The 21,831-nt window shown below is 47.5% G+C and overlaps 5 protein-coding genes across 5 annotated transcripts; 3 read left to right on the plus strand and 2 right to left on the minus strand.

Annotated features, from left to right (window-relative positions):
* Nucleotides 1-4,224: 4,224 nt before the first annotated feature.
* Nucleotides 4,225-6,323, plus strand: HOO65_080296 (C2H2 finger domain transcription factor crzA; the record flags this gene model as incomplete). The annotated part of the gene is made up of 2 exons (XM_071004202.1): nt 4,225-5,317; nt 5,383-6,323. The coding sequence occupies 2 exons, from the start codon at nt 4,225-4,227 to the stop codon at nt 6,321-6,323; spliced, it is 2,034 nt and encodes a 677-aa protein (XP_070856526.1).
* A 1,086-nt stretch (nt 6,324-7,409) lies between these two features.
* On the plus strand, nt 7,410-8,634 carry HOO65_080297 (Ceramide very long chain fatty acid hydroxylase SCS7; the record flags this gene model as incomplete). The annotated part of the gene is made up of 2 exons (XM_071004321.1): nt 7,410-8,131; nt 8,244-8,634. 2 exons carry the CDS (start codon nt 7,410-7,412, stop codon nt 8,632-8,634), a joined length of 1,113 nt encoding a protein of 370 aa, XP_070856527.1.
* Nucleotides 8,635-13,354: 4,720 nt separating this feature from the next.
* HOO65_080298 (suppressor of Mek1) lies at nt 13,355-16,144 on the plus strand (the record flags this gene model as incomplete). The annotated part of the gene is made up of 1 exon (XM_071001530.1): nt 13,355-16,144. The coding sequence occupies one exon, from the start codon at nt 13,355-13,357 to the stop codon at nt 16,142-16,144; it is 2,790 nt and encodes a 929-aa protein (XP_070856528.1).
* Nucleotides 16,145-16,929: 785 nt separating this feature from the next.
* HOO65_080299 (Dolichyl-phosphate beta-glucosyltransferase) lies at nt 16,930-18,299 on the minus strand (the record flags this gene model as incomplete). The annotated part of the gene is made up of 2 exons (XM_071004288.1): nt 16,930-17,337; nt 17,463-18,299. 2 exons carry the CDS (start codon nt 18,297-18,299, stop codon nt 16,930-16,932), a joined length of 1,245 nt encoding a protein of 414 aa, XP_070856529.1.
* Nucleotides 18,300-19,156: 857 nt separating this feature from the next.
* HOO65_080300 (Squalene monooxygenase) lies at nt 19,157-20,677 on the minus strand (the record flags this gene model as incomplete). Its single annotated transcript, XM_071001531.1, has 1 exon — nt 19,157-20,677. The coding sequence occupies one exon, from the start codon at nt 20,675-20,677 to the stop codon at nt 19,157-19,159; it is 1,521 nt and encodes a 506-aa protein (XP_070856530.1).
* Between the last annotated feature and the right edge of the window lie 1,154 nt (nt 20,678-21,831).

Below are 21,831 nucleotides of genomic sequence, written 5' to 3' on the forward strand. Positions count from 1 at the left end.
GGTATGTTAGACAACTCACCACTCTGTGATTTTTTTATTGGTTTTTTTCTTCAATGTACAACGAATAGAGCTTTATATCAGCATAAGTAAGTAGTTTTTTTCTTTGATCTTCAGCCTTGGCGTTCCGTTCTCTCTCTGCAGTGTGCATTCGCGGCTACAAGACTAGACTAACTATAGCTAGCCACCGTGTATAGCACTTAATGTAACCGGATCTAACGTTAAACATTGTATGCGATAGACAGGGATATCATATGGAGGCCTCCTAACTTAAGGGGTCTTTTATACATTTTCACGTGAAGAAGCGAAAGCCTGTCTGTATGTTGTGAACCACACAGTAAGCAGTTAAGTCTAGTGAAACCCTAAGCTAGATGTGCAGGATCACATGATGCTTGTCAAAAGTCTGCCTTGCCATGCCCGGCCTGGCTAGCAGTACCTATATTCTTCGTCTCATCTCTTCTATATTTGGAAGCAGGCGTTAGATACGAAAGCAACCCTACGGCTGCCGAGGTATTCATCCAGTTCAGGTGATCTCAAGGCCTACCAAACCACAATGCAAAGCATGCAACTGTATACCAGATGACGCAAGTCATCAGGCAGTCAAAGAGAGACCCCTTCGTATTTCCTATCGGACGGGCTTCTTTTCAGACTGAAAATAGCTGTAGGCGAGGGGGAAATAAAGACACGGGAACTTGCCCCTCTTCGTTAGCATCAACATGGGGCTGCATATACTTATGCACACATGCATATCGATAACAGCATAAGAGATAAATGATGACCCATACAGTCATGGAAGCATAGGAACAGGGCAAGCCTAGAACCTGGCCGGGATGTCATGATGTGGGGGGAGAGAAAGAGAAAACAAAATGTTTGGCAGACAATACCATAGCTCGTGAGTTGGCGCAGTCAGAAATAACAGAATCACAAGAGGAATAATCACCAGAAAGGAAATAGATGTGGAAGCTCGAGTACAGTACGGGTCGGCATTCCTCTCTGCTTGCTCTCAACCGAAGCCACAATCTCAGTCAACCACCTGAAGCAAAGGCTGAGTCGACGTAGATGAGCTGTGGAGAACTGCAAGTATATCTATGTTGTACGTGTGTATGTGACGCCCTTTTTAAGCGCCAGCAAGCGACTCGTTCTCTACTTTTTTGCTCTCGCCCTGCCACTGCCACTGCCACTGCAAGCTTTGTCTCTTTGTTTTGTCTTCCTAAGCTTTGTTCTTTTGCAATTATCATGTTGGCCGTTTGTTGGGACCAGCTTCAGGAAAAGAAGGGGAACAATGAAGAAAATAAGAATGAGAGACATGCACTAAGGATTTGTTGTTGCACTGCCACAAAGACTAGAGATGGGGGGGGGGGGGGGGGGATGAAGCCAGGTTTCAGGAAGAGGACCGAAGAAATACGGGGAGAAGGGAAAACCTCCACAAGACAAGACAGAGCATTTGTTTTGCTTGGTGAAATATTTTTGTCGAGACGAGTATGCAAACTTTTCTTGCCGTTACTGGTCTAAGCATCGAACTCGCATGGCTTGGCTTCACATCTTTCTCGTCTTGGCTCATGCAGTCTAGAAGCAAGACAAGGCCCTTTACCACCGTAGACACCGTTTTCCACGCTTTCTAGAAGCCCAATGAACAACAGGGGGTCCATTAACACCAAGAAATAAGACAAGAGAAGCAGCATTAGCGAGCATAATAAACCAAGGTTAGCCTATATGCCGGCTTAGGCTAGACCAAGTGCTGGCCTGTTAGATGCTTCTGAGAACGAAATACGCTACGAACTCTCATACTATTGCCCAGTAACAACCGTCTTGACAACAAATTCCCGGGCGATTCACGAGCAAGTTGAGCTTGTCTAGTCTAATCATGGCAAGAAATCGGGCACAAGGCAGCCAAAACTACAGACACAATGCTGTGCAGTTTTCCTGGATGGCGATCCCCGAGAACGCTTGATAAATGCCCATGGTTCTACTTGGCCATAGGGTTGTGTTCCTTGGTGCACTGACAATACGATAAGTAACAGCTTTTTTCAATGCATTAACATTTTATGACATATGCGATATACCTCGGGCATGGCGGCCAGGTGTATCAGCTTCCAGACCCTTCGTGGAAGCAGAATCCAGGGCCCAAAACGCCGCGATCACCTTGTTCCCTCGCTGTCGTGAGTGCATGAGCCAGGTATAAATCTTCACAAGTTCTATGATGGGGTCATCGTTAGCGTGCATCCTATGGACTTAGCCTCTGTAACTAGCTCGGAGCTACCAGTGGTCGCTTCTTTTGCGTTTCCCTGTCTATGGTCCGTAGGCTTTTCTTTCACATAGCACAAGAAGCCCATTGACATCATGGCTCCTAAAAGGAGCATGGCGTTGATGGATGAAGAAGACTCAGGCTTTGGACTCGAGGTCTGAGGGTGGGGGAAAGAACCCGAGATTATTGTGTGGGAGCCAGCCCAAAGCAGAAGGCAGGGAATAGACCAAGACGGCCAAAAACCGACTATATCAGGGGGTCGAGGGCAACTTCCAGTTGGTGGCCATCGGCTTCGAGCAAGTGTACCAGCACTGCAGCTCTTTGATCGATGGGATACAGTAGACTTTATCCCCCTATTACTGTGTACTCTATAGCATTGTGTGCTGTTTCATGGCCGTGCGACTTCCGTAAGGCTACACGATGCACAGCAATAACAAGCTGTGTGACGTTTCGACAAGAATAATACGGCGTCTTCTTTGACATGAAACAGACTGCTGGTTTGAGGAGAGTTTCTTGTCTTTTTTTTTTTTCCCTATTTTTCTCCTATTTCCTCACGTTCCCTGCTTCGCTCTGTGCTGGCTCTGGTCGAGCGGGGTACTTGGTATCTGCGGCAGTATACGATGTGGTCCCAAGTACTCCGTGCGGCGGGAAAAAATCGGACGCCAGCTACTGTATGAATATGCGCCCTCAAAAAGGCTACAAATAAGAACAGAATAAGACGAAGACGGGTCTTATGGCCCGTTCTGGTCATTGCCCAGAGCCTGCCTGGTCTTTCCTTTGCCAGCACCGAGACTCCATTTAAATTTCCAAAAAAGGGCTGCGACAAAGTTCCTGCCCTTTTTGAGTGAGTGTCTGTAATGTATGCACCATATCATATCACATACACACCCATATGCAATTGCACATAAATATGGTTCGTCACTTTGGGGTTTCGCGCATCTACATTGGGACGCACTATATTAATACATGCACATTTCATTTAACGCCTTTGCTAGGCCGGTTTTTCGTTTGTTCGCTCGCTTGATTGCTTTTGGGGATGAGTGGAAAAGGGAAGGAGCGCACGGGGAGAATATGTAGTTGCTAAGTCCCAAGATCTGTTTCCACCTTCCCTTTCTGAACTACTTCTCTTCCTCTTCTCCTCCACGAATTTCCATCTCTTCTTTCGCACTCCCTTCCCTATTTTCTTCCCGTCCATCCTGTTTTTATTTATATATATTTTTATTGGCCGCTCTTTCTTGTTTCCTACCCTGTTCTCTTTATTCCGTTTTATTAAACAAAAAAGTAGTTTTCTATTTTTCTTTTGTTTATATTACTTGGGAGTAACCGACCCTTAAGCTTGTCCCTAACCCTCGTGCCCTTTTTTATCATTTCTCCCACCCTTCACACACACTCTTGTTACTGCCCGCTATTTCTCCCCCTCTTTATTTCCTCTTTGACTCTCTCTTCTTTTTACATCATTCCTTCGTATCAACGAACTACGACGCTGTTTCCAAAATTTCGAGTGCATATACACAAGCCCTATTGGACGCCGTTCTTTGTCTTTGCAGCAGTATTTCCAGCTGCTCAATCTTCTCTTATTTATCTGCAAAATCTACCTACCGCCTTGTCTACACTAAAAAAACATATATCAGACAAATAATAACTCGCTCTAAATCCTCTGCTACTGAAGCTTCCTGTCTTTCTTCGCTGTCTTCTCTTCGGCTTCTCTCTACCACCACTACTACACTGCACCCCAGCCGTCCAAAACTTGCACTGCCTCCTCACTCTCTAAGCGACTCTGCCTTTCCACCTCCAGGACACTCGCCTTAACCATCAGCAAGGCAACTTATTATCTTCCTGCTTTGCTTGGAATTCGGCAGCCTGGTCGCTTGTCACACATCCTGGCTTGTGTCGTCGTCATCGTCTGTTCTAATCCGTCTTTGCCTCCTCTTCTCTCTTTCTCCCGTCCTGCAACCAATAAGATCATACACAGTCTTATTCCCATGGATCCCCAGCGTCAAAACCATAGTCGCTCAGCGTCCTCCGCCGGCCTCAACGACACCTTTATAAAACAAGATCCAGCTACCTCTTGTCCCACTACCATTGACATTCCGCCCCCCTCTTCCATTGGACTCGGTCTTTGTCTAGACTCCCAAGTTACCCCGTCTTTCGATCAGCCCCCCACCAGCTTCTTCCTTACTCCACCTTCGTTCATGGGAGACCAAGGCCCAGTTGATCCATCAATGGCTCTCACTCAAGCTGCGCAGTCGCAAGCCTTTTCTGGCCCTGACTATACTGATGCGGACTTCTCCTTGTTTCCTCCCACAGGCCTTCACACGAATGACCCCGCCTTTGACCAGCCGCTTTTTGAGCAGGTTATCAATTCTGGTATAACGTCGCCCCAGATGAACCCGTCTTCACCAACCGCCGCACACCTTCTCAAGCCCGAGCCGCATGCCTCCCCCGCTATGATGCACAACCACTTTTCCTCTCCTCCTGGCGGCCATTCTCGCAACGCTTCTCTGGGGCCACAAGACGCTCTATTTATGGGACAGGACTGGTCGGGTGCGTCCTTCCAGGGCCATCGCCGCTCTCCATCCGAGTATTCCGATGTTTCCAGCGTTGGTGCTCCATCGCCTCTCATCACTGCTGTGGATGCCTTTGAAAATGCCATGGATCCGCGCCATTCACCAATGCAGCGCCCTATCGATGCCACCGGAATGTATCAGGATGTCGACGTGCGCATTGGCAACCTCAACTTCTCGGATCCACAGCATAGTCCTAACATCGTTCCCGGCGCGAGTCCTTCCCATAGCCCCGCTATTTCCCCGCGCATAGTACCCGTGACTATGTCCACAGACCTGGGCTCTCCGTCGAGTTTTGGCTTGTTGAATAGCGCCGGCCCTTATACTCCAACATTTAACCCGATGTCGCCTACGCCAGAGACCTTTCCCCATATGCGCAACGCCTCCGTAGACATGTCTCAAATGGCACCGCCTGCCATTAATATCCAACTGGCACCCGCACCAAAACCTCTCGACGATCAAAGCCAAGGTCAACCCATGAATTCATCATCCTTGACGCCTCCAGACAGAGGTGAGCACTGTATATCCAACCAGAACCCCGCCATTTCAACCACTAACCATCTTCCTTTCCTCCAGGTCGTACCCGCCCTCGGTCTGTGACTGATCCCTATAATGCATCGCTCAGAGCGGGTAATAATACACTGTCTCCGAACCTTGCGGCCTCAATGTCTCGCGATGGCTCCCGATCGGTATCCCCCGGCAGTCGAAACTCTAATATGTCGCCTTCACGTCGTCGGCAATCTACATCTTCTGTTCCCAACAATGTGATTGCACTGCGCCTAGCTGACCCGGAGTACCAAAACTCTTCAGAGAACGGAAACTCGCGACGCATACAAAAGCACCCTGCCACCTTCCAATGCACACTTTGCCCCAAGCGCTTCACCCGTGCCTACAACCTCAGATCCCACTTGCGCACCCACACCGACGAGCGGCCTTTCGTTTGCACCGTCTGCAGCAAAGCTTTTGCTCGTCAGCATGATCGCAAGAGACACGAGAGTCTGCATTCTGGAGAAAAGAAATTTGTGTGTAAAGGTGACTTGAAGGCCGGTGGCTCCTGGGGCTGTAGCAGGCGCTTTGCTCGTGCAGATGCTCTTGGAAGACACTTCCGTTCGGAGGCAGGGCGGGTTTGCATCAAGCCGCTACTTGATGAGGAAGCCCAAGAACGGCAACGTGCCTGGCAGGAACAGCAGATGGCACAGAACGTGTCACAGCCTATGCCGCCTCCGCAGATGATCGGACCCGACGGGTATCCTATGGATGATTCAGGCGGATACGCCCTGCCACAGGCACTTTTGGCACAGTATCCGGCTTTAGCTCAAATGAATTGGTCGCAAGTTGGGCCTAACATAGACGAAGATATTTCAGGCCGTTCGTCCTTTGAAGCTAGCGACTACGAAGAAGCGGATGAAGGCGGTTATGTCAGTGGTCCGGGAACGGGCTTCGGAGATGGCAGCATGCCGCAGGGTTATGGTGATCTCAACTATGCCAGCGATTACGGACAGAGCAATCACCGATAAGCCTCAACTGAGGCTCACTGTCGTTAAATTCACGGCCTCATGCATTTCGCGAATATGCAGTCCAAATCTATGCCTCCTTTGTTTTTTCTTTCCTTTTTCGATCATGTAGATGTACATATCGTTTGCTCTATTTCTGTTTTCCATCAGCGACGCTAGAGTTCATATGGTGTCGCATTGCTTTTTTTGTTATTTCATTTTCTTTTCTTTTACTGCTAAATACTCATATAGACGGAATCGATTGTGTTTGGGATTTGACGGACTGGGATAGGAACAAGTGTGTACATTTGCACATACAGTCATGAATGAATAAACACTTAGACGCAATAAAATGAACGCATATGTTACAAGGTATGCTAATAGTAGTCCGAATAGCAGCCTAATCATATGACACGGTGCAAATCGGATACCGATAGTTGTGTACGTAAGTATTGTACATGTGCTCAGGGGCAGGGCAGAACTATGTTCTTACCAAGACCAAAACGTACGATATCAGCCATGTGCCTCAGCTTTACTAAGCATGGTCAGCTGCAAAGGCTCTCCTTATGGGGGCAGAGAGTATACAGCGTCTCTTGCATGAATTAGCTTGTCCCAAGTTTCTTTACTCGTGCATGTAGAGTAATACATCGGGTTTGCACATTGTCCCTAATGCCGTTCAACCTCCCTACCTGGTAGCAATTCAATTTTGCCCATGTACAGTTTACCCGGCATATACCCCCAGGCTCTTGCAACTTCCCTGAATGCACCCCTGAGAAAAAGCCGACTGACTTTTCTGGAGCCATCTCGCCACTTTCTTCCAAGTCGTGTACAATTTGGCAGCTACCAACATTGTCTCTTTCCTTCTCTTATTTAGCTTTTTTTTTAACCTTTGCTTTTCTCTTCATACCTGGCAGAAAGACATTCCTTTTTTCTTCTTCTCTTGCTCTTTAATTTAGTAGTTGGTTGTCTTTCTTTTTTTTTATCCTTCCTATACCTAATATTCCCCTTTTTTTCTTTTCTTTTCTTCTTTCTCTCCTTCATCAGGTTTCGGCTCGAACCGCCCTTTTCTACTCTGTTTATATTTTGCTCTTGTTTGCTTGACTATACACAATGCCTGCCACTCGACCAACGTTTACACGCGCCGAGATTGAGTCGCACAACTCGCCCAAGTCATGCTTCATGACTATCAACAACAAGGTCTATGATGTGACCGATTTCGTCGACGACCATCCCGGCGGTGCCGAACTCGTACTTGATTATGCCGGCAAGGATGTTGCCGCCATTCTGCAAGACTCCGACTCCCATACCCACTCCGAGGCGGCGTATGAGATCCTTGACGAATGCTTCGTAGGATATGTGGCTGACAAAGACATCTCCGACAAGACCGATGGCCCTCAAGACACCGACATGATCTATGAAAACGGCCGCTGGGTTCACTCGCGCACAGGCATGGCAACCGAGGACGATCTGAGCAAGGACACAGATATATCAGACGATTACAAGAAACACAAGTTCCTCGACTTGTCCAAGCCGTTGCTCATGCAGGTCTGGTTCGGCGGCTTCTCCAAAAGGTTTTACTTAGAACAAGTCCACAGACCCAGACACTACAAGGGCGGGGCGTCGGCACCGCTGTTTGGAAACTTCCTTGAGCCGCTGTCTCTAACCCCTTGGTACGTCGTGCCTATCGTTTGGCTGCCTGCCGTTGCCTATGGCCTGAATACCGCACTACAGGGCGAGTCTCCTTTGACAATTTTCAAGCACTGGCTTTTCGGCTTTAGTCTCTGGTCTTTGATTGAATACGTGCTTCATCGCTTTCTCTTCCATTTAGATGAGTATGTCTTTCTGCTACACAAAGTAGCATAGCTCCTCGCTCCCTCCCTTCTACCCCCCAATGCGCCCTAATACTTCTCTCATCATGCTAACCTTCTCTCCCCGTCTCTTTAGGTGGCTTCCCGATAACCGTGTCGCACTTACCTTGCATTTCCTTCTTCATGGTGTTCACCACTACCTACCCATGGACAAGTATCGCCTTGTCATGCCCCCTGCACTGTTTGTCATCCTTGCCACGCCCTTCTACCGTCTATCAGTTGCCATCTTCACGTATTCATGGCACTCTGCCGTAGCTGTTTTCTGCGGCGGCGTCTTCGGCTATATCTGCTACGACCTTACGCACTACTTCTTGCATCACCAGAACTTGCCTCTATGGTACAAGGCTCTCAAGAAGTATCACCTTGAACACCACTTCCTTGACTACGAGAACGGCTTCGGAGTTACAACCCGATTCTGGGACCGTGTATTTGGCACGGAGCTTGTCGAGGCCGGAAAGAAGAAATAAAAAAAAAAGACATGAGCAAACTGAGGCTTGGATGTTACTGGTCACATACAACACTTAATCTGTTCCCAGTGATCAAGACATTAGCATCTCCTTTTATCGCGGATTTTCTTTCTCTCTTTTCTATTAAACCTTTTATATAATCTGTTTTCTTCAAGTCAGTCGCATTTCAGCCCGTGGCCACTTTCTTCTCTTCTCTCCTTGTGTTGTCCTTCTCCATTCTATTCAGATGACTTGGGCCAGGCCTCCTCGCACAGTATCTGTATTTTATCTTCTCTCCGATTTCTTCGGATTAAACGGTTGCAGTCAAATGTCTTGACACACGAGGCTCTCTGCAGGCCCTTTGTCCCTGTTTTCTGTTTTCCTCTCCTCTCCTCTCCTCTCCTCTCCTCTCCTCTCCTTCTCAATGTTTTTGCCAAGATACGACGTAATGAGGTTGCCCCGGCTTATATTGTACTGTACATGTTTCTCACTTTATCAATTATTCTTTATCCTCTGTCTCTTTTGTTTTCTCGTACATCTGGATTTTAATTTTTTTATTGGATAGGGGGGCCTGTTCTTTTGTTTTCATTTAAAGAACCGCCTGTAAACATCAATCTTCTTACTTTGGTGTTAATGAACCACTACTTATTTAATATCATATCTAATCTATTTCTCACCCCTAGATCAGCCGTTGTAGTAGATAAGTGATATGATGGTGTGGTCAAAGTGGCCTGATTTTTCTGGTGACTTTTCAAGCATATTACACCATCGACACTTTCAGCGTCTGCCTTGCTGACAATATTAATAATGGCACTATGAATGTGCTTGTCTCCATGTTCCGTTACCGCCAATTTTAGACCGAAATTCACTAACGCAGTGCTTCTGGTGCGTAGCTTGCTTGTTTTTCGTCGGAACTCTGCTACACAAGCATTCTTGCGGTAGATTCGTGCTACATTGGAGTATGGGATTATATAGGTGACAATTTATTTATATTCCGATCTTTTTTAGTAAATTCTATTGTGTTGTGCTGTAGTTTCCATTTCTCAGTCTCATTCATGGCTCATCCATGATCACTCCCTTCCATATCACACAGCATCTATCATGTGTAAACACAGATAGTACTAGCTCATTAGATGAACCACCTGCAAATCTTGTAGCATTCCACTGAATGCAGTCTCGAAGCCATCAGCCCCCTTTTGGCTTGTGTCTCACGCTAGTCAGGCTCTTCTTAGTTACACGGGGCTTTTCCAAGATCCTGTTTCTTTCATTGTGACTCTGTCATGGCGAACGATCTATGGAAAGTCTTATAAATAAGCCTTTGCGGCGCCTGTCTACTTTGTAAGGGCAAGGACTAAGTTATCCCCAGCATCCTAGTGCTGTCGTCCCATTGCCGTGGATTTAAGCCCTAACCCTATTGGCCCATAATGAAAGATTCCTAATTCCGCTCCTCATAAATCAGAGTGGGGTTGTCTGTTTGATTGGTTCCAAGCCTATTCACTTGCTGTCTTGCTGCTAAAGATCCCTACTATTAGAATGTCAATTACCCCACAGTACCTTCTGTTCCTGCCTTCCTACCTTTGTTGGCCTCGTTAGCTTTGGTGTTTTTTTTTTCTTCTCTCTTTCGCCCTCGGCACTTATTTGTCATTTTGAGATCTGCCGTGCGATATCACACAGATGCTAGGCCTAGCTTGAATGTATATTTTTGGGTTTCTAATTCATGAAGTGCAAGGTTAGGCCCTAGTCAGCTGAGAGGTATTATTACTATTCTTACTTGGTATATGAGAAGATTCTGCACTGCATGTTGGTGTGGTAGAAGTGGTTATATATGGACAGGCTGGGTGTAGCTAAAGTACCTTGGAGAAAATAGCCTAATGGAGCATGTGGATGGCGCATGGAGATGGTTTACTGGCTAAGAGGAAACTTGATGTATGTGCTTGAGTAGATGTGTACACAAGTACAAAAAAGTACACATAGGCAACACTGGCTAAGCTGTCAAAAATTAAACAGCGCAAAGACCCCGCGAAACGAGCAACCCCCTGTGGTCTTGCTGAGGATCCTGTCCCGCAAACAAAGTGAACGTTAATTTAGCTTCAACACAACCAAGACACCTGTGAATCACCGGGAGCCAGGCCAATGAACATGGTATGTGCCTTGTTGCTGCATATGACGTTAATATGGAATGCATGGGCTCTGGAGGATGTCCCCCAGACCAAGTGAAACTGGTTTATCTGCCGAAGATTGAGAAGGCTCCTCCCTGGCATTGGCGTTTTTTTCTTGGTAGCATCTTCTGATGGCATTCGGGCTTTATTCTCATGCAGCCTGCATTGCGGGAGAAATAGGGGTGGCGTTGGTAAACCTGTGCTAGAGCCAGGTCCTAAACCTTGATCTCGGTTCGTTGCGTGCTACTCCCTTGTCGCCGGGAGCTTTGCTGCCCTTGTTGGCGAGCTAGCTAGTTTCATGATGATGTCGATGGTGTAAAGGGCCGTCCACGTGTAGGTCGCATCGTGTTGCATGCGTCGCGCAGGCCTGGATCACGGCCCACAGCAGAGTTCAAGGGTGGAAGCATTGTTCAGACTATAGCTCGGTAGCGATCCGGAGAAGAGGAGGGGCTACGAATCAGTGCGATCCATGCTGAGCGTGCTGGTGTTGTTTGTTGGGGCCTGAAGTTCATCAAACTGCAGGGCTGTAAGCTTGAGTTTAGGCCAGAGGGAGGGGTGTTTAGGGCTTATGGAGTTGGTTCTTCTGCACCCCCTTTAAAAGTGAGCGCTAGAAGATTCAAAGATTCCCCCTGAAATCAGCTCGTGGGCTCTGGCAGGTTCCATTTTTATGGGCCTCGAACCTTTTCGGTTTCGTGGTTTCGGCAGAACCTCAGGACCCCCTTTCAGATAAGAGCTAGGAACCCCCCCAGCACTGGGCTTGTCCTGTATGCTTCTGGGGGTTGCCTTGTGTAGTTTCCTAGTCTTTGGTTGTGCCCCACTTTAAACATTTGACTAGAGTCTATTTACGTCCTTTTTTGTTTCCTTCCGCCAGAAAAGCTTTGTCGCGACTGAGACTGAAGTTGGTTGGCCTTGTCGACTTAGATCTGACGTTCCGCGAAAAAAAAAAGCCTGTAGCAAAGGAGACAAGGCTTCAGAGTTGCGCAGGTAGAGATAAATCCAAGGAAATTTGCGAATAGCTTCACCTATAAAATCGCATCAGATAGCAAACGCAACGTGTATAGTACGGAGGAAATCGCTGACTAATATTCGGCGCGTAAACTCAAGGAGAAACTCTGTGTGAGAGAGCAACTGCGCTGAGCAAAATGGTGTACTCGCATCTTTTCTGAAAGCTAATGCAAGGCCAGCAGGTGTCAAGGCAATTACTCCCACCTACCTTGTGAACACGCGCGCACTTTCCTTGTGTTCTTCCGTCGTTTCCCCGTTTTCCGCTTTATTCACTTCCCGTCTTTCTTTGTCCCGCACGCCTTTTCTGACTTTTTTCTCTCTTCTCTTTTCATCTTTCTCCAACACAAACCTCTTCCCTTTTTTTTTTCTCTCTCCCTTTTCCTAACTCCCCCTCAAAACCGCGACCACAAAAAAACGCCGGCGCTGTCTTGCAAAACTTTGTTGGGCTTTGTTCACTCGCGCACTTTTCATTTCAGCTCGCCATCAATTTATCGCCAATTTACTTCTTTTATTTCGCATTGTATTTTTTTTTCTTCTTTTTTCGACTTTGTTCGCTCGCTCACTGATTCGATCGGCTGGTTCTCCCTCGGTGTTCGGTTTTTCTTCCCTCCTTCTCATCTCCCTCTTCGTTTTTCTCTTTGGTCCTTCTCTCTCCCTCTATTTCTTTGAATCCGCGTTGCCCTTCCTTCGCTGAGCTGGCGCCCCCTCTCCTTGATCACGTCACTCGGGATTGTAAAGAACGATACTCATCCCGATAAATCGCGGGCTTTATTTTATATTGATTATCATTGTACTCCCGGCCAGCTAATAGACGACAAATTCCGCGATACTACTCTCTCTACCCGACCTCAAAATCCTCGGCCTTGACCGGCAGTAGTTGGGCTGCGTTTTTCACCTGAGGGATCTGCTGCGACTGCGCGCCTGCTATCTGGTCTCTGTACACTGCGAAAATTCGCCATCGCTTGCATTACCTTGATCTTTGACTGCATTATTTGCGACCTCGCGACTGTCGCCTTACCAATTATCACCCCTCAATAATCTCTGGCAAATAAGCCTACGTTTGCCTCTACCAGGTTTCATCGGTCCTCTAACCATACCCACCGCAACGCAACCTATATTATCTTGCCTTTACTATACACGCACATCCATCGGACATCACAACTGTATCGTCGGGATTTTGCGATCTTTTTATTTCTATATTCTACTTCGCTTAGTTTGGCTTGCGTGGTTTTTCGCTTGTTATTCTTTTCTCTCTTCAAGCGTTTCCAGCGCGGCCTAACTTAACTGCAGAAAACTCTTCTGTACAGCCCCAATTTCTAATTCTCAAGGTGGCGGCTGTAACAATCTCATACGCCGACGTCGTCTTTGACGATCGCCTGTGCGAAGCATCATCCTTCTCATCGTCAGCTACTAGCCTTCTCCCAGACCAAGACCAAGACCCAGAATTTGATTTCAGTGCGGGTTCCGTTGCTTCTACGTCCCATCCGGACACCCCCGTTTTCCACCACACACCCGCAAACACCGACCCAATTCAGGAGGAGACCTTCTCTTCCGGGCCACACGCAAAGTCGCTGATGATGGCGCAGCTCATACCTCAAGTCGCCCCCGAGAAAAAGAGAGTCAAGGTTTATGTTCTCCAAAACAATGACTGGTACGATAAAGGCACCGGCTTTTGCACTGCGAGTTATATCCAGACTGAAGATAGCCCAGAGCCACAGCCCCAAGTTTATGTTAAAAGCGAAGAAACACCAGATACATGCCTCTTATCTACGATCATAACCAAAGATGATGGCTTTCAAAAACAGCAAGATACTCTTATTGTCTGGACTGACCCTCCGACCGGAATCGATATGGCGCTTAGTTTTCAAGAGGCTGAGGGCTGCTCCATGATTTGGAAGTTTATCAACAGTGTCAAAATGACGTTTCCACAAGATGATAAGAACATTGATGGAGACCTTGCTATGGAACTTGTCCCCTCCTCAGTGTCATTACCAACCGCAAACCTGAGCGAGCTTCAGGACATTGATCAGACCATCCGATTCCTTAGCAGCCAACAAACAAGTCGAGAAGGGCTGTGCAAGTTCATCATGACTGAGGACTATATACCTAAGCTTATCGTGCTCTTCCACGAAGCTGAAGACCTTGAGTCCCTCTCTGATCTACATCTGCTGTGCAACATTTTGAAGCAAATAATTCTCCTGAATGATAGCTTCATTATTGAACAAATAGTACACGATGATTGCATCATGGGCGTTATCGGCGCTTTGGAGTATGACCCCGATTTCTCTAACCAAAAAGCCAACCATCGACAATGGCTCAACAACCAAAAACGCTTTCGCGAAGTTGTTAAGATTGCAGAAAGTCGTATAGAGTGTAAAATCCATCAAACATATCGTCTCCAGTACCTCAAAGACGTCGTTCTCGCCCGGGTCCTCGATGACGCGACTTTTTCAATCCTCAATTCACTCATATTCTACAATCAGGTTGCCATTGTGCAACATATCCAGAGCGAGCCTGAAATTTTGAGCGATCTATTTAGCGTTTTCAATCCCTCAAGCTCATTGGCTACGCGCCGTCGTGACGCTGTGATTTTTATACAGCAATGCTGCACAATAGCTAAGAACATCGAACTCACCGCGCGCGCCTCACTTTACAACAACTTTATTGCAAACGGCCTATTGAGGGTCATCAACTACGGCCTTAAACATCAAGATGTGTCCATCCGTGTTGGCGCTACGGATATCATGGTATCAATGATTGATCACGACCCACAACTGGTTCGCAACACTATGTACCGCCAAGTTGCCGATGGCCAGCCGCCCCTTACTGATAACCTAATCGATATTCTGCTCACGGAGACCGACTTGAGTGTCAAAAGCCAGATTTCTGATGCCATCAAGGTTCTCCTTGATACCGTTACCACCAGCCCTTCACCAGCTTGCACCCAGCAAATGATGCGTATGAACCCTGAAATGGCCAACCAGCTGCGCCAGCGCCAAGCTTCGGAGCCGCTCCCACAGCAAGAGGAGTTCATTAAGCGATTCTACCTCAGCTCAGCGGAGCGGCTGTTTAAGCCTTTGATGGATGTGGAAAAGAGAAAGAATATGATGTTTAGCCTGAATGAAGCTGCGCTTTTCGGCTACTTGATAGACATCCTTATATTCTTCCTACGCCAGCATCATCTTAGCAAGTCTTTTGTCTTCAAGCATGACTTCACAATTCGTCTAACTAGGCTATTTGAGGCAAGAGAAAAGCACCTGAAGTTGATTCCAGTGCGCTTAGTACGCCACATGCTGGGCATGCGACAGGAATTTTGCCTTTCACATCTCATATCACGCGATTCCTTTGTTCCCATCTTCAACCTTCTTCGCAAAACTCTCCCCCGCGACAACCTCGTCAGCTCGGCTTGCTTTGACGTTTTCGACTACATCAATCGGGAAAAGATACATAACGTTGCAAAATATCTCGTAGAGACACATCGCGACATTATGGAATCTGATGATCTGAAGAAGTATCATGCCTTTAAGACTATGTGTGCCAACTATGACGCTAGTAAAGGCTTCACGTATCCTTTGCCGTTGACTGAGCTTGACAAAATCATGGCATCATTATTCCGCCCTCGTCAATCACCAGAATTGGTCGCTGCTACCTCGGAGGCTACAGAGCCGATGCCTACTACAGATAGTGAGTACTGGAATGCCTCCGAAAGTGAGGGTGACGGAGACATGGTTGGATCAGTTCGGTCTAGAAGCACTTCGATCATGTCAGGCAAGCCTCTTGTTGATTATCACTCTGATTCGGATTCGGATGAGAACCCTGACTCTGAAAATGTTGAGCCGGGCGAATCTATAATAGAGCTTGGTGCCGGATCAGATGATGCCGATGACTTGATCTCAGGAGAGATTGATGACGGCCATCAGGGTGGCAATGAAGATTTGAAAAATGACGTGAATCACGTGGCGGACGAGTCAACAAGGGAGAACACGCCACTAGCCCAAGAAAGCCCGGAGGATAAGACAACCCCGGAAGTTTCTACGCCTCCCCGTGTGTTAGCAAGCGAACCTACCACTCCTACATCTGAATCTCCAGGGACACCTCCTGAACAAATAGCTTTGGCGCCTGCGGAGCGGTCTTCGGAAAAGAGACGCCGTGAAGAGGAAGACGACAGCGAGTTCTCAACAACTATTAGTAAACGGCGGCTTAGTTCGTCGTCGGCAACCTCATCTGTCTCGGTGTCGAGTGGCGTTAACATACTCCGCCGCAAGACATCCTTTGTAACCAGTCCTAGTACTGGAGCCTCTAAAATCGGAATGAATGTGACACAGTCTCCCGTAACTACGGGATCCGGCGGCTCTGACACAGAGTAGATAAAATCTGATATTCTAGATAGAGGCTAGGCACTTGAACGCAACCTGGGGAGGGGAAATGACTTTCTTGAAAAGGTACAGTACATAGGGAGCCAGAGAAGCTGTAGCGGGGAATTGACGAATGAACGAAACTTTTTTCTTTTCTCTTTTTTCTTCTCCAACCTCTGTTTATTACTTGTTTGCTTGATATTTGGCCTTCGCCATCAAGATTTCTCTTATTCAATCAAGCTCTCAATACTAGCGGTGTTTTTTTCGTCCTTGCATGATGTTCTGTTGCGAGTAGTCAGCCTAGCTGTTGCTAGCCGTTGGAAAGTTGGCGTGGTTGTATATTTTTTTTTTTTTTTCTTTTCCCTTTTACTTTTCTCCTTCACAAGCTCTTTAGATCTTACGGAATGCCGGGGGAGTTGGTTCGTTGGACAACGGGGGAACATAGGAGGCTATTGTTATACCTTTCTTTCGCTCATTAATCATTATTCATGCGCCCTTTTTTTTTTTTTTTTTCATCTTCATCCACTAGTACCACCTCATTGTACGTTAATGCATACAGATATGTTGGGATTATGCGAGTAAACATAATTCATCATGTGGGTGAGAAAAGATGAATGCGATATATATGTACATGCAAATACTGGCCTGTCTACCTGGTATTTATACAACAAAAGGAACCAAATATACAAGAAAACAAAATAATGCCGCTGTCAAGACGGCTTGTGAGGGTATTGAAGAATCAAGCAAGAAGGAAAAATAACAAATAACAACCGTAGAGTAGAGCAGTGTCTTTCCCTCTACGTACGAAGCTCTCGGCGACTATACACGCCTAGGGTCCAACTTAGCCGCAGCACCGCCAAGCCCCAGCCCATCTTGATGCTGTCCTTGACGACATTGACCTTACTCCCACTGACCTCGTGCCAATTGACTGGCACCTCAGCAACACGGATACCTTGTGTGGTGCCGATGACACTGTCGTCGGGCGCAGTGATGGGGGCGGGTGGTGACGACTCGGCCAGCATCAGCATCTCAATGTCAAAGATCCAGCCCTCAGTGCGCATATATGGGACAATATGTGGTAGAGCTGCGCGCGTGAACAGTTTGAAGCCGCATTGCGTGTCTTTGATGCGCGACGTAGCCGCGGGTGTGAGAATGGTTAGGACGAAGTGAAAGCAGCGCATGAGGAAATTTCGGAGAGCTGAACGCTATAAGGGGAGAACAAGAGAAAAAAAACAAGTCAGTTGGCTATATTTGAAATAAGAGCAAGACAAGAGGGTGCATATTAGGGCGGAAAGTCGGTAGCTATGAGCAGTAAGTAGGCGATGCGTACCTTGAGGATTTCGGGGTTCTTGACTAGACGTGCACGGCTGCCAATGGCAATACCCCGGTTTGCACCGTCAACCACTTTTTCAACGGCTTGAACAAGCTTCTCTAGATCACTGAACTTGGTGGCACCATCAGCGTCAGCAAAAAGCACATGCGCGCCGCGAACATGGCGAAAGCCATGAGTAACAGCGCCGCCCTTGCCGCGATTCTTGGCGAGTCGAACAATGCGCAGACTATCGCCCAGGTTGTTCTCCGCAGCGAACTTCAGCGCTGTGGCGACCGTGGTATCTTTACTGCCATCGTCGACAATAATGATCTCATAGCCCATGGGGGTACTGTTAGGCGGGGCAGACGAGGCAACTTTGTGCCGGCCATAGACACGGTCGAGATAGGCAACGGCTTCGGTCAAGGTGGGCAAAATGCGCTCTTCTTCATTATAGGCAGGGAAGACGACGCTGAGTTGTAGCTCGGCCGCTTCGAGTGGCTCGGATTCTGGGACGTAGAATTCGCCAATGTGGAAGTTTTGGCTCTGTAGGTGGCGGTCGTCGGCAAGCCAGGCGTCAAACCAGCAGGGTAGCGTCGAGGGAGGGGAAGCATTGCTAGGATTTTTGTGGCTGTTGGTGGGGGCGTAGATAAACTTCTTCTCGGAGGGGTATGGGAGACGAGGTTTTGGGTGCAGTAGACGTAGAGCTAGAGGTGCACATGTCAGGCCAATGGAAGCCAGAGACACACATATGAGAATAGCTAATGAGAGACCAGATAGTTGCGCGGCGAGTAGCGAGGAGATAATGCCGATGAGGACAGCCAGCAGCGAGCGCTGGATTGGCATAGAGGCAGGCATACCGGCGGTGATACCTCTAGTGAGAAGCACTGTGTCGCGAGTTGTACAGCATGTAAATAGACACAGTAAGGAAGCTAGGTGACTAGAGTATATATTCCTGCTACTAGATGTTTGTCGCAAACGGTGACAGATGGTGAAGATGAAACGATCAACGTGTAAGGGAAGAAGCAAGTAACAACAGAATGACTAAGAGAGAAAAACAAACAGCGAAGCTATTAAGCTGCAATTCAAGCAAAATGGTCTCCCTTTTCCAGGTGACGTTGATAGTGAAGCAAGGCTGACGGATCTAAGAGGAAGCGTGGCTTCAAGGAGCATGGGCCACCATGCAAGGCTGGCCAATAATATGGCATAGCTAGAGATTAGAGTAAAAAATGACATCTTAAGACGCTTTTTCGCTACAACATGTAGAACGATGTTGATCAGCACTTATTCATTTTTGGCAATTTAAGCCCCCATAAGAAAGAAAGAATAAAAGCAAATTTTGCGACCAAATATAATGCTAGTAATTAAAGTAGATGACCAAAAATAACACAACAAAATCATAGCCCCGTCTCGGGGCTTCAATAACTAACTAGCAAATGAAAAGCGACAATATCAAAAAACGCCGAAAAGATAGGCAAGTCACACCGCCAACACGACTCTAGTTTTATAGCTCTAAACGGAGAGGCGCTATCTGGTGTAAGCAGGGTAATTAAATAATGGTGAGTAAGAGAGGTAGAGTTTGTACAAGAGAACGGGTAGATAGAACGAGTTTAAGAGGAGGGAGGAGAGAAGAAAGGGGAAGAAGAGAGGAAAGAAGAAAGGAATAAAGACAAAGGACAGTAGCATCATGGAATCGTTCTGCTTGGTGATAGCGTTTAATAGAGCTCATGGTAAAAGACGGGTAGGAAGACCACTGAAGCTTTCCACAGAATAAAGACGAGGTCCATGACAGCTAGAGGTACTAGCACAAAGCCGGCTACGTTGTTGACAACCATGTTCCAGCCGTTCAGCCAAATGGACAAGAATGCGACAGTGAAGAAGTGGTTGAACAGTGTCATAGGGTGATGAATTAGACCACCTAGCAAGCCCATGGGGCCTTCAGTCATTCCCATTTTGAAGTAGGCAAAGCAGCCCTGCTGGAGAGCTCTGAGTAGCCGGTTGTTGGCGGAAAACAGACTGTATAGTGCTTGGGCCAACACGTTGATGATGCCCGTTAGGCTCTTGCGAGACCAGTAGAACTCAGACATGGAATTGTTAACAGCAGCAGTATCAGAGAGGTCAGGGACCTTGTCAGGTGAGAGCAGCTGTGAAATGATGTAAGCATCATTAAAGGCAACCGTCATGCCGCCGCCTGTCAAGGGGTGGCGCATGTTGAGGGCGTCGCCAGCCATGATCATACCGTTCGCACGTTGTTTGCAGGCTGGAAGCCAGCTGTTGGGCATGCTGCGTAGGACCTTTTCTTTGGATAGAGCCTCAAGCATACACGGTTGCACCTGGGCTGGTAGCGTGGGAATGACATGATTTTTGATGTAGTTGCGAACACCGCCCTTGTCAGGCATGGCTTCAGGAAGTTTCTCAGGGACATCAATGAGTGCACGAGTCTCATGGGTGCCGATCTGATATAGTAGTACGGGCGACGCGTTTCCGATGATGACATGGCCGCAATTGGGAGCTGGGAGAGGGCAATCAATGAGCTCAAGGGCGTAAAACCTAGAGCGCACAATAGGTGTGCTTCCAAGATGAGTCTTGCGGAACTTGGAGGCATAGCCATCGGCAATGATGGTTAAAGCGCCAAAGAAGTAGTCGGGCTCTTTTTGACCAGTAGCAGGATTCAGAGTACGAGCCTCGACACCGACAATGACGTTGCTATGATCGCCGTAGACGGGTTTGGTGACATCCGTTTCGACAACAGTGATTTTGGGGTGGGCAAGACAGGACTTGCGCAGTTCGTTAATGAAGCGGCCATGGTGAAAGCTCCGGCCCTCGGGTTGTACCAGCTCCTCGGGATCGTACTTGTGGGCGTCCTTTTTGTAGACTACTTGGCTGGTGGCTTTGCTAAGGGATGGGTACTGCAGACGGCATTCCTCGCCATGGTAAATGACATCAAAGCCATAGCATGGAATAGCGTCGATGCCCTCAAGACAATGGCCTAGGCCAAGCTTCCTCAAGGCAGCGCAACCACCAGGCTGAAGAAGCTCGCCGACAATGCGATCGGGTTGTCTCATCCAGCGCTCCAAGAGAAGGACACTGCGTCCCTGATTCGCCATGGCAAAGGCAATGGCAGTGCCAAAGACACCAGCACCAACCACAACCACATCGGCCTCGCGATACTTGGCCCGAGGCACACCGGCGACCTGTGAGAGCACCTGTGGCTTCGCGTCTGTATTTGAGGACATTTTAAGAACGATGATATTAAAGAGGACGGGGTAGTTGTTACGAGGATAGAAGGGGGAACAGTCGAGAGGGCGATTCGAGAGGACGATTCGAGAGGACGATTCGAGAGGCTGGCCGGTCTAAGACAGGAGGGGGCGTGTAGAGATAAAGAAAGGGAAACACGAGCGACGACAATCTATAGATAGCTAGCGAACTATGTTGGCTCAAGTAGGAACAAACAAAAAGATAGGAATGAATGTTGGCTTTGCAAAGCAAGCAACATAAACAGAATGCAAGTCAAGCTGAGCGCATAAGAGAGAAGAAGAGGAAAGAAAACAGGAACCACGATGGAGAGCACGTGGAATCGTAGCAGATTTAAAGAAAGTGACGAATTGAACTACTTTCAAACTCTTGTGAACAGTAGTAAAATGGGGGGGAAAAGAAGGCCAATCTAGATGACAAGATGATAAAAAAAAAAAGGAAAAAAAAAAAAAGTATTGTAAAAAATAAACCAAGCTTGTTAGTAGCAAATTGGCAACGAACCACAATAACATGCAAATGGCACCATAAAACAGCAGACTTTTGAGCGCTGGCCCGCTCACCAATCAACAGGCTTTACACCGCTGTAATAGCAGGAATAACAGGGGCTCTAGCATTTTTAGTGGGGCTGTTGTTCCTGGCTTCCTCCTTTCTCTTTATTCTCCTACTAATACTAGTATCTTAGTAGCAGCTTAGCTACTTTCTTTCCCCTTGAACCTCTCTGTGGTCTCTCCAGACTTGCCAGGGGCTCTGACTGGCCTGACTTAAAGCCTTGGATTAGGTCTAGAAAAAAAGGAGAGAAACAGAGGCGGGGCTCCATTTTCACATGTCAGCCAAACGACAATAAGACCCATAATTCGACTCAATGCCCTGTTTTGACGTTTGGCACATTGGTAAACAACAAAGTATACTGTACTATGACTGTGCACTGCACTGTATCCCCGATTCACACCGTTAGCGTGCGCTAGGGATGCTGAGATGGGGTTGCTCAGTGCGTATTCCTAACATGCTGCTGTAGCTACGACATGCTCATGCATGCATGTACGGTCCAGTGTCATATCCCCATAACTAGGTATTGGCCTGTTCATTAGGAACGGGACTACATGTTCCATGCGTATTAATGCCCCTTCCACATCTT

Source organism: Ceratocystis lukuohia, assembly GCF_044167205.1.
Source record: "Ceratocystis lukuohia strain C4212 chromosome Unknown Supercontig8_pilon, whole genome shotgun sequence".
In the NCBI taxonomy this organism is placed as follows: Eukaryota; Fungi; Ascomycota; class Sordariomycetes; order Microascales; family Ceratocystidaceae; genus Ceratocystis; species Ceratocystis lukuohia.